Below are 13,066 nucleotides of genomic sequence, written 5' to 3' on the forward strand. Positions count from 1 at the left end.
TGGACCCACAAATATACGGCCAACTAATCTTTGACAAAGCAGGAAAGAATATCCAATGGAATAAAGACAGTCTCTTCAGAAAATCGTGTTGGGAAAACTGGACAGCGACATGCAGAAGAATGAACATGGACCACTTTCTTACAGCATACACAAAAATAAACTCAAAATGGATGAAAGACCTCAATGTAAGACAGGAAGCCATCAAACTCTTAGAAGGGAGAGTAGGCAAAGACCTCTTTGTCCTTGGCTGCAACATCTTACTCAACATGTCTCCAGAGGCAAGGAAAACAAAAGCAAAAATGAACTATTGGGACCTCATCAAAATAAAACGCTTCTGCATGGTTGAAGAAACAGTCAGCAAAAGTAAAAGGCAAATAATGGAATGGGAGAAGATATTTGCAAATGACATAGCAGGTAAAGGGTTAGTATCCAAAATCTATAGAGAACTTGTCAAACTCAACACCCAAAAGACAAATAATCTAATGAAGAAATGGGCAAAAGACATGAATAGACACTTCTTCAAAGAAGCATCCAGATGGCTAACAGACACATGAAAAAATGCTCAACATCACTCATCATCAGGAAAATACAAATCAAAACTAAAATGAGATACCACCTCACACCTGTCAGAATGGCTAACATTAACAACTCAGGAAATACAGATGTTGATGAGCATACAGAGAAAGAGGAGCCCTTTGCAACTGCTGGTGTGAATGTCAACTGGTTTAGCCACTCTGGACAACAGTATGAAGGTTCCTCAGAAAATTAAATTAGAACTACCCTATGACCCAGCAATTGCTGTATCCAAAGGATACAGGTGTGCTATTTTGAAGGGGCACATCAGCCCAATGTTTATAGCGGTGTTATCAACAATAACCAAAGTATGGAAAAAGCCCAAATGTCCATCGACTAATGAATGGAATATATATATATGAAATATATCATATACATATATTATATATATAATATATATATATATAATATATATATATATAATGGAATATTACTCAGAAATAAAAAAGAATGAAATCTTGCCATTTGCAACAATGTGGATGGAACTGGAGGGTATTATGCTAAGTGAAATTAGTCAGTCAGAGAAAGACAAATATCATATGACTTCACTCATATGTGGAATTTAAGATATAGAACAGATGAACAGAAGGAAAGGGAAGCAAGAATAGTATAAAAACAGGGAGGGGGACAAAACAAGAGACTCTTAAATATAGAGAACAAACTGAAGATTGCTGGATGGGTTGTGGTTGGGGGGATGGGCTAAATGCAAGGGGCATTAAGGAAGATACTTTTCGGGATGAGCACTGAGGGCTATATTCAGGGGATGAATCACTGGATTCTACTCCTGAAATCATTATTGCACTAAATGTTAACTAACTTGGATGTAAATTAACAAAAATTAATTAACTAATTAAAAAAAAATTGCCAAGGTCAATGTCAAACAGCTTTTCCCATACATGTTCTTCTGGGAGTTTTATGATTTCATATCTTCCATTTAAATCATTAACCCCTTTTCAGTTGACTTTTTGTATGGTTCTAAGATAAGAGGCCATTTCTATTCTTTTTCATGTGGATTTCCAGTTTTTTTCCAACACCATTTCTTAAAGAGATTATGTTTTCCTATTGTGTATTTTTGGCATCTTTGTTGAAAATTAGTTGACCATGTGTGCATGGTTTTATTTATGGTTTCTCTCTTCTGTTCCATTGAACTATGTGTCCATTGTTATGTCAATACCATACTGTTTCCAACAGGAATATGAAAAGATGCCCAGCATCACTAATCAGCAGGAAAATGAAAATTAAAACCACAATGAGATATCACCTCATATTTGTTGGAATAGCTATTATAAAAAAAAAAAGTCAAAAGCTAACAAGTGTTGGCAAGGATGTGGAGAAAAGGGAACCATTGTACGCTATTGGTGAAAATGTAAACTGGCACAGCCTTAATAAAAAATAATATGGATGACCCTCAAAAAACTAAAAATAAAACTACCATATGGTCCAGTAATCCTACTTCTGAGTATATACACAAAGGAAATGAATTCCGTATCTGCACTACCATGTTAACTGTAGCATTAATCACAATGACCAAGATATGGGAATAATATAAATGTCAGAAGATGCATGGATAATCAAATGTGATATATAACATATTATATTATATTATATTATATTATATTATATTATATTATTATATTATATTTAGTGTACCATATAATTTTTTATGTAATAATATATATTACTTAGCTTAATACATAATTATTTATTCATGACCAAAAATGCTGAACTTGGAGAGTAGAATGATAATTAACAGAGGCTGGCATTTGGGGGAAAGGAGAGATTTTTTTAAAAAGACAAAAAGAAGCCAAGAAAAGAGAATGGTGGTTGCCATTGTTGCGATTGGTTTGCAAGATGAAAGAGTTCTGGAGATGGAAAGTTGCATAACAAAATAAATGTAGTTAATGCTATTGAACTGTGTAATTATTAAGATAGTAAGTTTTATGTTATGTGGGGTTTTTAATTTTTTTTTAATATTTATTTTTGAGAGATAGAGACAGAGCACGAGCAGAGGAGGGGCAGAGAGAGAGGAAACAGGCTCCAGGCTCTGAGCTGTCAGCACACAGCTCAATGCAGGGCTCAAACCCACAAGCCATGAGATCATGACCTGAGCTGAAGTCGGATGCTTTAACTGACTGAGCCACCCAGGCGCCCCTATGTTATGTGTGTTTTACCACAATAAAAAAGAAAAATAAATAACTGTTGGATTATAAACCAGAATATAAAATAAATATCATGAGTCCATACTGATATAAACAAGTGATTAAACATATAAACAGCAAGAAGGAAGAAACAAATTTCCTATACAGAAAATTCCAAACAATTTATGTTGATACTTGACACTCAGGACAGGGCACTATAGATAGATAGGAGTCTTCATATAATGTGATAACAATGAAATTTTACCCCTATGCTCTTTCTCCTTAAAACCCCACAACTTAATTCTAATCATAAGATAAATATCAGACAAACCCAAATTGAAGGATAGTCTACAAAATAGCTACTCCCTCAAAACGGTCAAGGTAAACAAAAAAAAGGGAAGTCTGAGACACTGTCACAGTCACGAGGAGCCTAGGAGACAAGATGACTAAATATAGTGGGGCATCTTAGGTGGAATCCTGGAACAGAAAAAGACATTAGGTAAAAACTAAGGAAATCAGAGAAAATCATGAACTTTAGGTAATAATAACATATTAATATTATTTATTAATTGTAATAAATGAACTATATCCATGTATGATGTTAATAATACAAGAAACTGGGTGTGGAGTGTGTTGGAACTCTCTGTACTAGCTTCTCAACTTTTCTGTAAATCCAAAGCTGCTCTAAAATAAAGTTTATTTAAAAAAAATCAAAACCTAAGACTCTAAAGGGAATGTGTGCATACTCTGAGTTTTTCTGGTAACTTCTCCCTTGGCCCCCAATCTTCCTGTCCAGTCCTACCCAGGATTCTCTTAACTCTTGTCCTGTTGGGAGGACTGGAGTGTGTTCATCTTTAAGTAAGTACAGATGGTTCCTAACTTACTATAGTTTGACTTAGGATTTTTTTGACTATGGAATGATGTGAAAACATTATGCCTCCAGTAGAAACCAAACTTCAAATTCTGAATTCGGACCTTTTCCTGGGCTAGCAATATGTGGATGCTACTCTCTTGTAATGCTGGGCAGTGGCAGGGAGCCCAAGCTCCCTGTCAGCCACACAGTCTCAAGGGTGAACAACTGAGACACTTATAACCATTCTGTACCCATACCACTTATCTGTTTTTCATTTTCAGTACAGAATTCAATAAATTACATGAGATGTTCACGTCTGCATTATAAAATGGGCTTGGTGTTGGATGATGTCGCCTAACTATAGGCTAATGTAAGTGCTCTGAACATGTTTATGGTGGGCTATGCTATGCTCTGATGTTTGGTAGGTTGGGTGTATTAAGCGTATTTTCATCTTACAGTATTTCCAACTTATGATAGGTCTAGCGGGATGTAACCCTACTGTAAGCTGAGGAAGATCTGTAATGAGTGCCACTGACAAGTGTTAGCAGGAGCAATGAGGTTGGATCAGAAGTTTAAGTAGAATACCCTGTCCTCTGTGTCATGCGTGCAATGTGGGGTGTGTAGGGAGCCAGGGAGTAAAGGAGACCAGCTTGAAGGCCACTGCAATAGAAGAGGTGAGGAATGATCTCAGTTCAAGCTCGGGCGTGTTGCAGGGATAGCAAGAAAGTGGTCCTGGGCAGGGCCTGGGGAAGAAGAGGAGAAGAAGTGATCATGGTGTCTCTCCTGAGGTGAATACACAGATGGTGGTATCACTGCCCTAGAGAGGGTACTTAAGGGGGAGACATGGTGAGTGTTGCTGGGGTTGGGCGGGGAGTGAGGGAGGCCAAGTGCCTTTCAGGTCTGTTGAATCTGGCTGCCTATGGACGTCTCAATATACCCCAGACACATACTCATTGCTGTGATAAAATAGCTTGGGGTGGCTTGAGACAACCTGCTTGCAATGATAGGGTTAAATAGTGAAAGGCAGGTGATTTGAAGCATTAAAGTAGAGTTTAGGAGAGAGAGTGTCCCAAGTCCTGATGTGACTGATGGCAGTAAAACTGCAGAAGTGTCATCAAGGGTAATGACTGCAGTGGCCTTGGGTCTGTATTTCTACAGCCTTTTTGGCACTCCCATGATTACAGCAAGCCCAATCTTTACCTTCTTTAGTCACACTGTCACTTTCCCCATCAGACACCAGTCTTGAGCTTGTCTCCTCTTCTCACATTGCTCAATTCTGCTCCTATCACTTTCTTAAAATCTTCCTTAGCCAAGTAGACAGTTCATAAGATTCTTGGAAGCTATTCTACAGACAGAACACCCAGAAAAGGACAAGAACCCAGCTGGAGCCCCACACCTCCCTGGTGTTGTCTTCCCATGGTTGTCCCCTATGTGAGGAGATGAAAGGAGATTGGAGGCAACATGTGGAGCTTGGTCAGGGGCTAGGATTGAGCCTAGTGTGTGGTGTGAGGCAGTGCTGGAATGAGGTGGACAGATTCTCCTTCCCCCAACCAGAATAACTTGTCCCTGTTTCATGACCAGCAATTGGAAAACATTGATTTCAGGTACATGAGTGAAGTTATTTTTGTTTGGTTTGGTTTTGGTTTTGTTTCCTTTTAAGAAGTTGCTGAATGCACTGGGTGCTTTGGGGAACAGAATTAAAGATGTCTGTCCTCTTTTGGGAATTGGCCAAGAGAGTCCATTGCTACCATTGACTCACGCACAGGTTCTTTACACGGTGAGAGACAGAGGAGAAAAGACAAAGAGAATACAGGATCCCAGGCTTCCAGGATTTATTCTGTATTATTGTAAATACTCACAGATTCAACTATAATACTGGGGACAAAGTCAGAATTAGTGACAGAAGCCATGGCCACCTGTTGGGACTGAGCTCATTAGGGATGGGTTCTGGGCAATAACTTTCTCTTCTCCCAGCCCCATCAAAGAAACATGCAGAAGGACAGGGTTAGGCAGGTTCACAGATGAAGTGGGCCACCAGGCTGGGGACCTGAGGTAAGAGAGGCCACTGGCTCTCTTGTCACTTGTGTGGGATGGCCTGAGAGCCTCTGAGACTGGGGGTGCTTACTTATATTTTGGGGGGCCATATACCTCCTGCTTCTGCTGCTGTTGGTCTATGAGGGGCATGACTTCTCCCCTCAGTGGATGGACTAGTAGGGGCTCTTGGACCTGGCCAGGAGCTGGGACAAATGCAGGCTGCGTCAGTTGGCCTTCCTGCTGCTCTGCTGGCTCTGGCTGCTGTTCTTCTCTCTTTTCCAGGTGCTCATTTCTCTTTGCTAGATCTCCATCCAGTTGCTGGCCCATGATCTTCTTCTCCTGTCCCAGCTGTTCCTTTTGCTGCTGCTTCCTTTGTGCTTTCTCCTGCTCCAGCTGCTGCTCCAGGTTTTTTGCTTCCTGATGTTCCTCACACTGTTCCTTTTGTTGCTGCTGCTGTATTTCCTGCTCCTTCTGCTGTTCCAGATGCTGTTCCAGGTGCAGTTCCTGCTCCTGTGACTCTTTCTGCTGCTGCTGTTCCAGATGTTGCTCCAGGTGAATTTCTTGCTCCTGTGACTCTTGCTGCTGCTGCTTCTGTTCCAGATGAAGTTCCTGCTCCTGTGACTCTTGCTGCTGCTGCTGCTGTTCTGGATGCTGTTCCAGGTGCAGTTCCTGCTCCTGTGACTCTTGTTGCTGCTGGTTCTGTTCCAGATGCTGTTCCAGGCGAAGTTCCTGCTCCTGTGACTTTTGCTGTTGCTGCTGCTGCTGCTGCTGCTGTTCTGGATGCTGTTCCAGGCAAAGTTCCTGCTCATGTGTCTCTTGCTGCTGCTGCTTCTGTTCCAGATGCTGTTCCAGGTGAAGTTCCTGCTCCTGTGAGTCCTGCTGTTGCTGCTGCTGTTCCTGATGCTGTTCCTGCTGCTGTGAGTCTTGCTGTTGCTGCTGTTGCTGTTCCAGATGATGTTCCTGCTGCTGTGGCTCACATTGTTGCTCAGTCACCCCCTTCACGAGAGTTGTATGATTCTCCTCATGCTCCTGGGGGACCTCCCCTGGGAGCTTAGAGGGCATCTTCTGGCATAGGGCAGGCAATGGGGTTGGCTGCTTCACTTGCTCGGGCTGGGTATTGTTGGGAAGGCAAACAGGCTTGAGGGGCTCCTGACAGAGTGTGGGAGGCAGAGTCACTGGAAGAGTGTGTTGCTGGGACATCCTGGAAGCTGCTTTAGATCAACCTAAAAGACAGGAGGGGTCAGAAGGGTGACTGAAGGCAGAGGGAGTAGATGAATCCCTGAAATCTGTAGCAGTGCCTGGTTTCTCAGCATCCCTTCTCTTACCTTGGGTTGGGGCTCTCCTACCCACTCTGGGTTGCTGTTCCCCAGAATCACAGAGTGGAGGGGAGGAGGGGGACAGCCAAGAAAGGCCCTCCTGGGAACCTCTTGTTCCCAGAAAGAGCCAACAAAGAGGTCTGTCTTTGAAGTTTCTGGACAAGGGTCGGCTGGGTGCCATTTTTTGCCTAATCCTTGCTTCTGCCCTCGCTCCTTTTTTTTTTTTTAGAGAAAAAGAGAGTGTAAGCTGGGTAGGGACAGAGAGGGAAGGAAAGAGAGAGAATCCCAAGCAGGCCCTGCACTGTCAATGCAGAGTCGGACACAGGGCTTGATCCCAAACCACAAATCATGAGATCATGATCTGAGCTAAGACCAAGCTGGACACTTAAATCACTGAGCCATCCTGCCTCTGCCCTTACTTCTAATCTCCACTGACCAAGAAGGAACGATGAGCTCTGATGGGAAGAGGTGAGTCCCTAGGAAGAAAGGGACTTAGGAGGACTCCTGAGTCCTAGAAAATCAGTGGTCCATGCCAGGGTCATGGCACATGCCCTGGACTGGTCACATGACCTAGAATCTGCTTAAGTGTCGCACTGAAAGGCTGCCTGTTTCTGAGCAGGTCGCTTAGCCCCTCTGGGCCTCAGATTTCTCCTCTGAAAAGTTAGCAGATTGGCCTGTTCCACTCCATAGCTTTCTCTCATGACCTTTGGAGCTTCCACTGCAGCCTTAGCACCTGGGGGGTGGGGTGGGGTGGGGTGGAGGGAAGGCCTGGGAGGTTCCTGAGAAGTGGAGAGAGTTCTTTCGAGTCTTGTACCTTTCAGTTGCATTTTCCTGCCACTGCTTTGCCTAGGTCTCTCCAATTAGAAGTCTTTCCCCATTTTTCAGTCCTCCATTCTGCAGCATAGCAAGAGCCACATGCATTTCCCTCAACCCCTGCCCACTGATGAAGGCACAATCACAGACAGCCCAAGTAAGACAGTTCAGGGAAGAAATTGGCTCTACTCCTCTCATCCCCATCTCCTCTCTCTCTCTCTCCTCTCTCTCTGTCTCTCTCCCCGTCTCTCTCCAAAACATCAAACCAAGAAAAGATGGTACAGGAGAGGAGCAGATTGCTCTCTGTTCTGTATTTCCATGCCGTGGCATATGTCTCTCAGCATAGTGACTTGAGTCCATCTGGAAAGACATGGAGTCCAGCTGAATCCAGTCTGAGAGTGATCCACGCACCCACCCAGGCTAGCCACACAACCACACTCTAGTGTGCAGTGCCAGTCCCAGGGCTCCCAGCTAGTACTTACCAGACTCACAGTGGGGACAGCTGTGGAGGCCTCTAGTGCAGTGCTGAGCTGAGCAGGGGCCAGGGTGCCCTTATATGGTTCCCCAGCCCAGCCTCCTGCCCTGCTTGAAGAAGATGGACTGGTTTCACCACTCAAGTTGGTCAACTTCCTCCAGCCCTTTCCTGATTCATCACAGGCACCTGAAGCAGAAAACCCCTCAGGGTCCCTTTTCACAGAGACTCACAGAGGGCTCTGGGGACTGTCATTCCTGTGATACTCATCTGACCTGGGCATGGGGAGGTGAGGGAGGCATCTTGGAAAACTTGTCCCCTTTTTCTATTGCTTTGTGACTTCAGCCAAGCCTTTTCTCTGAATATCAATTTCTTCACTTGCAAAACAGGGTCATTCTCACAATTAGACCTAGCAATTCATTTCCAAGGGCACAGAATTGAAAGTTGTATGCCTCTATGGGATGTTCAGGCCAGCGTATGTGGTGTCAAGGTGGAAGAATCACATCTCATGAGGGATGAGTTTGCCAGACCACTAGCCCACAGCCTGTCTGCTCTCAGGAAATACCTATAACTCCGCTCTATGTGGAAATAAATCCTGGCTGGAGGGGGTCAGACTTTAGACCTAAAGAATCGAGTAGAAGGCTTGTAAGAGTCTTTTGCTGTGACCTAGGGGCTGTCTAGGTCCCATGTGCAAGTGTGTAGTTACAGAAGTTCTCAAGAAAGCCATGTTCATAAATAATCCAAAGCACGGATGAGTCCAGGCAAAGAAACAAGTATTAAATACACAATATATAAAATAATAAATATTGCTTTTTATGATTGCTTTTTATTGCTTTTTTCTACATTTTTTTGAAATGCATAATGGTTTTGATCAACACCAAATCATTCATTGCTTTCTCCAAACGATTCTCTAAAAATAGCTTAAGCAATCTTTCAGAGTAAGGGTTGAAACTTATCCCTCCTCAATGCTGAAAGTGACTAGCTCATCCAGAATAAAATCCAAACTCACTGCTATGGTTTCAAAGGCCCTCACAAAGTGTCCTCAGTTCCTAGGACAAGTCCAGGGCTCTCCACCTCAGGGCTTGGTGTCTACTCTCTTTCAACCAGCAGGCTCCTCCAGGGTCTCTGACTCTTTGTGTCTTTTAGCTTCAGTATAAGTGTTGGGGTCTGCCAGAGAGCCTTCCTTGACTACCTACCTAGAGGCTTATCTTCTGGTTTGCTTCATTTCACTAATAATAGTCGAGATTTGTTCACTTACTTATTTTTTATCTTTCCCACTGGAAAATAAGCTCCATAAGGCAGGGGGTTTGCCTGCTGTGTTTTCTGCAATGTCCCCAGAATCCATCATAACCATCACATATACAAAGTGCTTTATAAGTATTAGTTGAAGGAATGGATGAATGGTGAATTTCACCACTTGGAGATAACCACTATTAAACATTTTAGCATTGTGTATGTGCAAATGTGTGTGTAAACAAAATTGAATTATAACATGCTTTTCTTTTTTTTTAATGTTTATCCAGTTTTGAGAGACAGAGAATGAGCGTGAGCAGGGGAGGGGCAGAGAGAGTGGGGAGACACAGAATCTGAAGCAGGCTCTAGGCTCTGAGCTGTCAGCACAGAGCCTGACGCGGGGCTCAAACTAACAAACTGTGAGATCATAACCTGAGCTGAAGTCAGATGCTTAACTGACTGAGCCACCCAGGCGCCCTTAACATGCCTTTCTTTTTAATGATTGGTTAATGGCTTATTTTGTGGATATCATTTATTTAAACTCTCTTCTTTACAACCTAATCAAAAGGAAATATTAGAATAATATGAAAGCAAATACTCATTTCTGGGGCTAATTGTGAGGAATATTCTGATTCCCTGTGGTTTCCTGACAGGCATCTCCCTCCAGCCCCATAAATATCTATTTATAATGCTAATTTTGCCATGTTCCTAGAGCTCAGTCTGGAAAAACAGGTGGAGGGTCCTCTGCCCCTGGAGTACCACTGTCTGCTCATGCCATCTCTGTTCCCTGAACCCACCCAGGACCTCACACTTCCTCCCCCATAGCATAGGAACTACGTTATCTGCTGGGGCAAGAAAAGCCCTCTTCACACCCTTTGACCTCCCCTTCCCCAGTGAAGAACTAACCAAGTATCCTCACATGGACACTCATGCCTTGCACTTGGATGCTGACCTCACATGGGAGGAATCGGCCTCTCCCCAGCCCTTCACAGTCAGTCCCAGGGCAGCAGACCCTGCTCAAGGAAGTCACACCGGTCTTATGGGTTTCTAGGAGCTCTTATCTGCCAGATCTGCCTCCCGCCCTCTGATTCACAGCATAATGAGAGCTTTGGGGGGAAGACCGTGTGTGTGAACCTTTGGTCACTGGGCAAAGCTAGGGTGTGGGGAGAAGGGTGGAGTGGGGAACTGAGGGAGTCCATGTGGGCAGGGGAGGGTTTAGAGAAGCCCCAGCCTGTTAGGGGCTCAGAGGTGCCAGACTCTGCCCTCAGACTGCCCCATTTAGGTGACAGACATGCATGCATATGGAGGAGATTCAGTGTCTGTGTGAGTGACCTCATAGGCCCCGGGTGCACATGATGAGTCTGGGTAACTGTCCAGCCCCCGCCCAGTATAATGAGTATGAGCTCATATCCCATGACACATGCAGAGGACTTGACCCCAGCTCTTCCCCAACCCAGGGAGGCTCCAGATATTCCTGTCAAAGAAGCAGAAACTGGCTGGGTTCTCTTTCTCCCTAAGTGAGACAGCCCATTTGAACTGTTGCTTAGCTATAGGGAGAGGGAGCGTTGGTCACAGCATTTCACTGCTCTGGGGGCAGGATGTCAAGGACAGCTCTTAGTAAGCTGTCAGTATGGGGTGATGGCAGATGGTCCTAGGAAGGTGACTTGGACCAGGAGGTCCCTCGTTCCCACTTTGGATGGCCATGCCCAAGCTGTTCCCTGGTGAGGCAGTGCCCCCACTCTCTGAGGCTGCTAACTTGTCCTTCTTCCCCATAAGCCTCCTCCTCTGCCAGAGTCACTGCCACTGACATCATCTCTCAATCTGCAACCTGCACTGGTAGGATCCCCACGTGCCCTGAGTCCTTACCGGCCTCCTTCACGGCCTCCTAAACCTGACCTTCACTTCTCATTCACCTCTTGTGTCCATCTGTTGTTCCAGGAGGAAACAAAGCAAGGATGAGAGATGAGACCCATAAAGGGCCAGGAGGCTGATTCTCCTTCCCTGGGGCTCTGGATTGGCTCATGTGATGTGCCCTGTTTGTCCCTGTTTGTCTTCCTCTGGCTTCCCTTCCTTGACCTGTGGGATTGCTGGTTCCCACTTTCAGTCCCAGTGCTGATTGCTGTAGAAGGCAATGTGTGACTCTGCTCTTAGAAGAAGAAGAGCAAAGGCATGGAAGACTGTCAGTAGGGAGAAACAGAGATGCTTAGTGCCCTTCCCTCCAGCTGGCAGGTGCCCTTCCCCTTGGGCTCACTGTTTGGGAAATTGAATTCTTTGTGGTTGAATTTTGGCCCAGAATGCAGTGGCATGCTTGAACTAGAGGGGACTTAATGAATGGGGAAGGCCTCATCTGGTGCCTGGTGCATAGGAGCTTCCAAAAACAGCCGGGTGAATGCAAGGGGGCCAGACCCCTCTTGTGACAGGTGGGCACTGAAGTCTGGAGAGGAGACATGAGCTGCCCAAGAGCCTATAGGAGGTCTGCGATTGAGCTAGGTTTAAAACCACATGATCCTGATCTCCTTGTAGTGGGCTCTCTTCCCTACCAGGCTGCCTTCCCAGATGCCTGAGCATCTGATGGTAGTGACAGATTTCATTACGTAACTTCAGACATCTTCCAACTCTGTTTGTCAGCCATTTACTAACTGACCCCATTGTGGTCAGTTCTGGGTTTTATGGAAGAAGGGCCAGTCTTCTCTGGCTCAGATTCAGCAAAAATGCACTTGCTTTGACCCTCGTTAGTCCTGGGAACAGAAAGCTCTACTTCCTGGCTAGTATTGATGTATATTTTAGCCTAATACAACCTGGAGGAGTGTTACTTTTCAAGGATTGACACTGGCTTTGGAATAAGACAGGCCCGGATTTGAATCTCACTGTACCTCTTGTTATCTGGACATGTCACATTTACTCTATGGCCCTTAGTTTCCTTTTCTATTAAATGGGAATACAAATACCTCCTTCTATTCCTGTGAGGATTTGGTGAGGTAATATATGTGGTTAGCACATAGACTGCACTCAAACTGACTGTTTTATTGTTGGGAGTCATGGCCATGTTTTCTGATGGAAGTCAGTGTGTTACCTGCCTAAATATATAGTTTTAAGGATAAATGGTATTCCAGAGCCAACAGATTTAACCTTCTCATTTTGCCAGTGAGAGGCTTAAAGCCCCAAAGGCCCACAGTGCATGGGAGTGGAATGGAGACAGAAGTCAGGTCTCCGATTTCCCATTTGCTCCTTCTTGGGGTCAGTCTGCTCCTGGGCCTCTGGCAGTGCTTCAGCTTAGCCCACAAGATGGTCTTTCTTGTGCACATGAGTCCCCATGTGGACCAGTTGTGTTCCCTTATGCTGGGCTCACTGAGAAATCCAAACGAGATCACGTTCCTACAGCATGATAGCTCCTGGAGGGGCCTGAGGACCTGTGTGGGAAGAAGACAGGCAGCTATTTGGGTCTAACTTTGATGTGGACAACAAAAGGAATCCAGTTCCTTTTATTGTGACAGTTGAGGAGTGCACGGACAGCCAGATATTGGTGACAAGGTCTCCACCAGCCACACAGAATGCAGATTATGGGCAAAGAACACGTGGGGCAAGACTTCACCAGGCTGTGTGCAGGATCTGAAGGCGCTGGGAAGGACACACC

The 13,066-nt window shown here is 44.8% G+C and overlaps 1 protein-coding gene across 1 annotated transcript; it reads right to left on the reverse strand.

Moving 5' to 3' along the window:
* Positions 1-5,659: 5,659 nt before the first annotated feature.
* On the reverse strand, positions 5,660-6,809 carry IVL (involucrin). Its single transcript, XM_049614481.1, has one exon. The coding sequence runs from the start codon at positions 6,796-6,798 to the stop codon at positions 5,686-5,688; it is 1,113 nt and encodes a 370-aa protein (XP_049470438.1). The 5' UTR covers positions 6,799-6,809; the 3' UTR covers positions 5,660-5,685.
* Positions 6,810-13,066: the final 6,257 nt, after the last annotated feature.

The sequence above is a fragment of the Panthera uncia genome (assembly GCF_023721935.1).
Source record: "Panthera uncia isolate 11264 chromosome C1 unlocalized genomic scaffold, Puncia_PCG_1.0 HiC_scaffold_3, whole genome shotgun sequence".
Classification (NCBI taxonomy): Eukaryota; Metazoa; Chordata; class Mammalia; order Carnivora; family Felidae; genus Panthera; species Panthera uncia.

Coding starts and splice junctions, on each gene's coding strand:
- IVL (XM_049614481.1), bottom strand. CDS start 6,798: ATGTCCCAGCAACACACTCTTCCAGTGACTCTGCCTCCCACACTCTGT.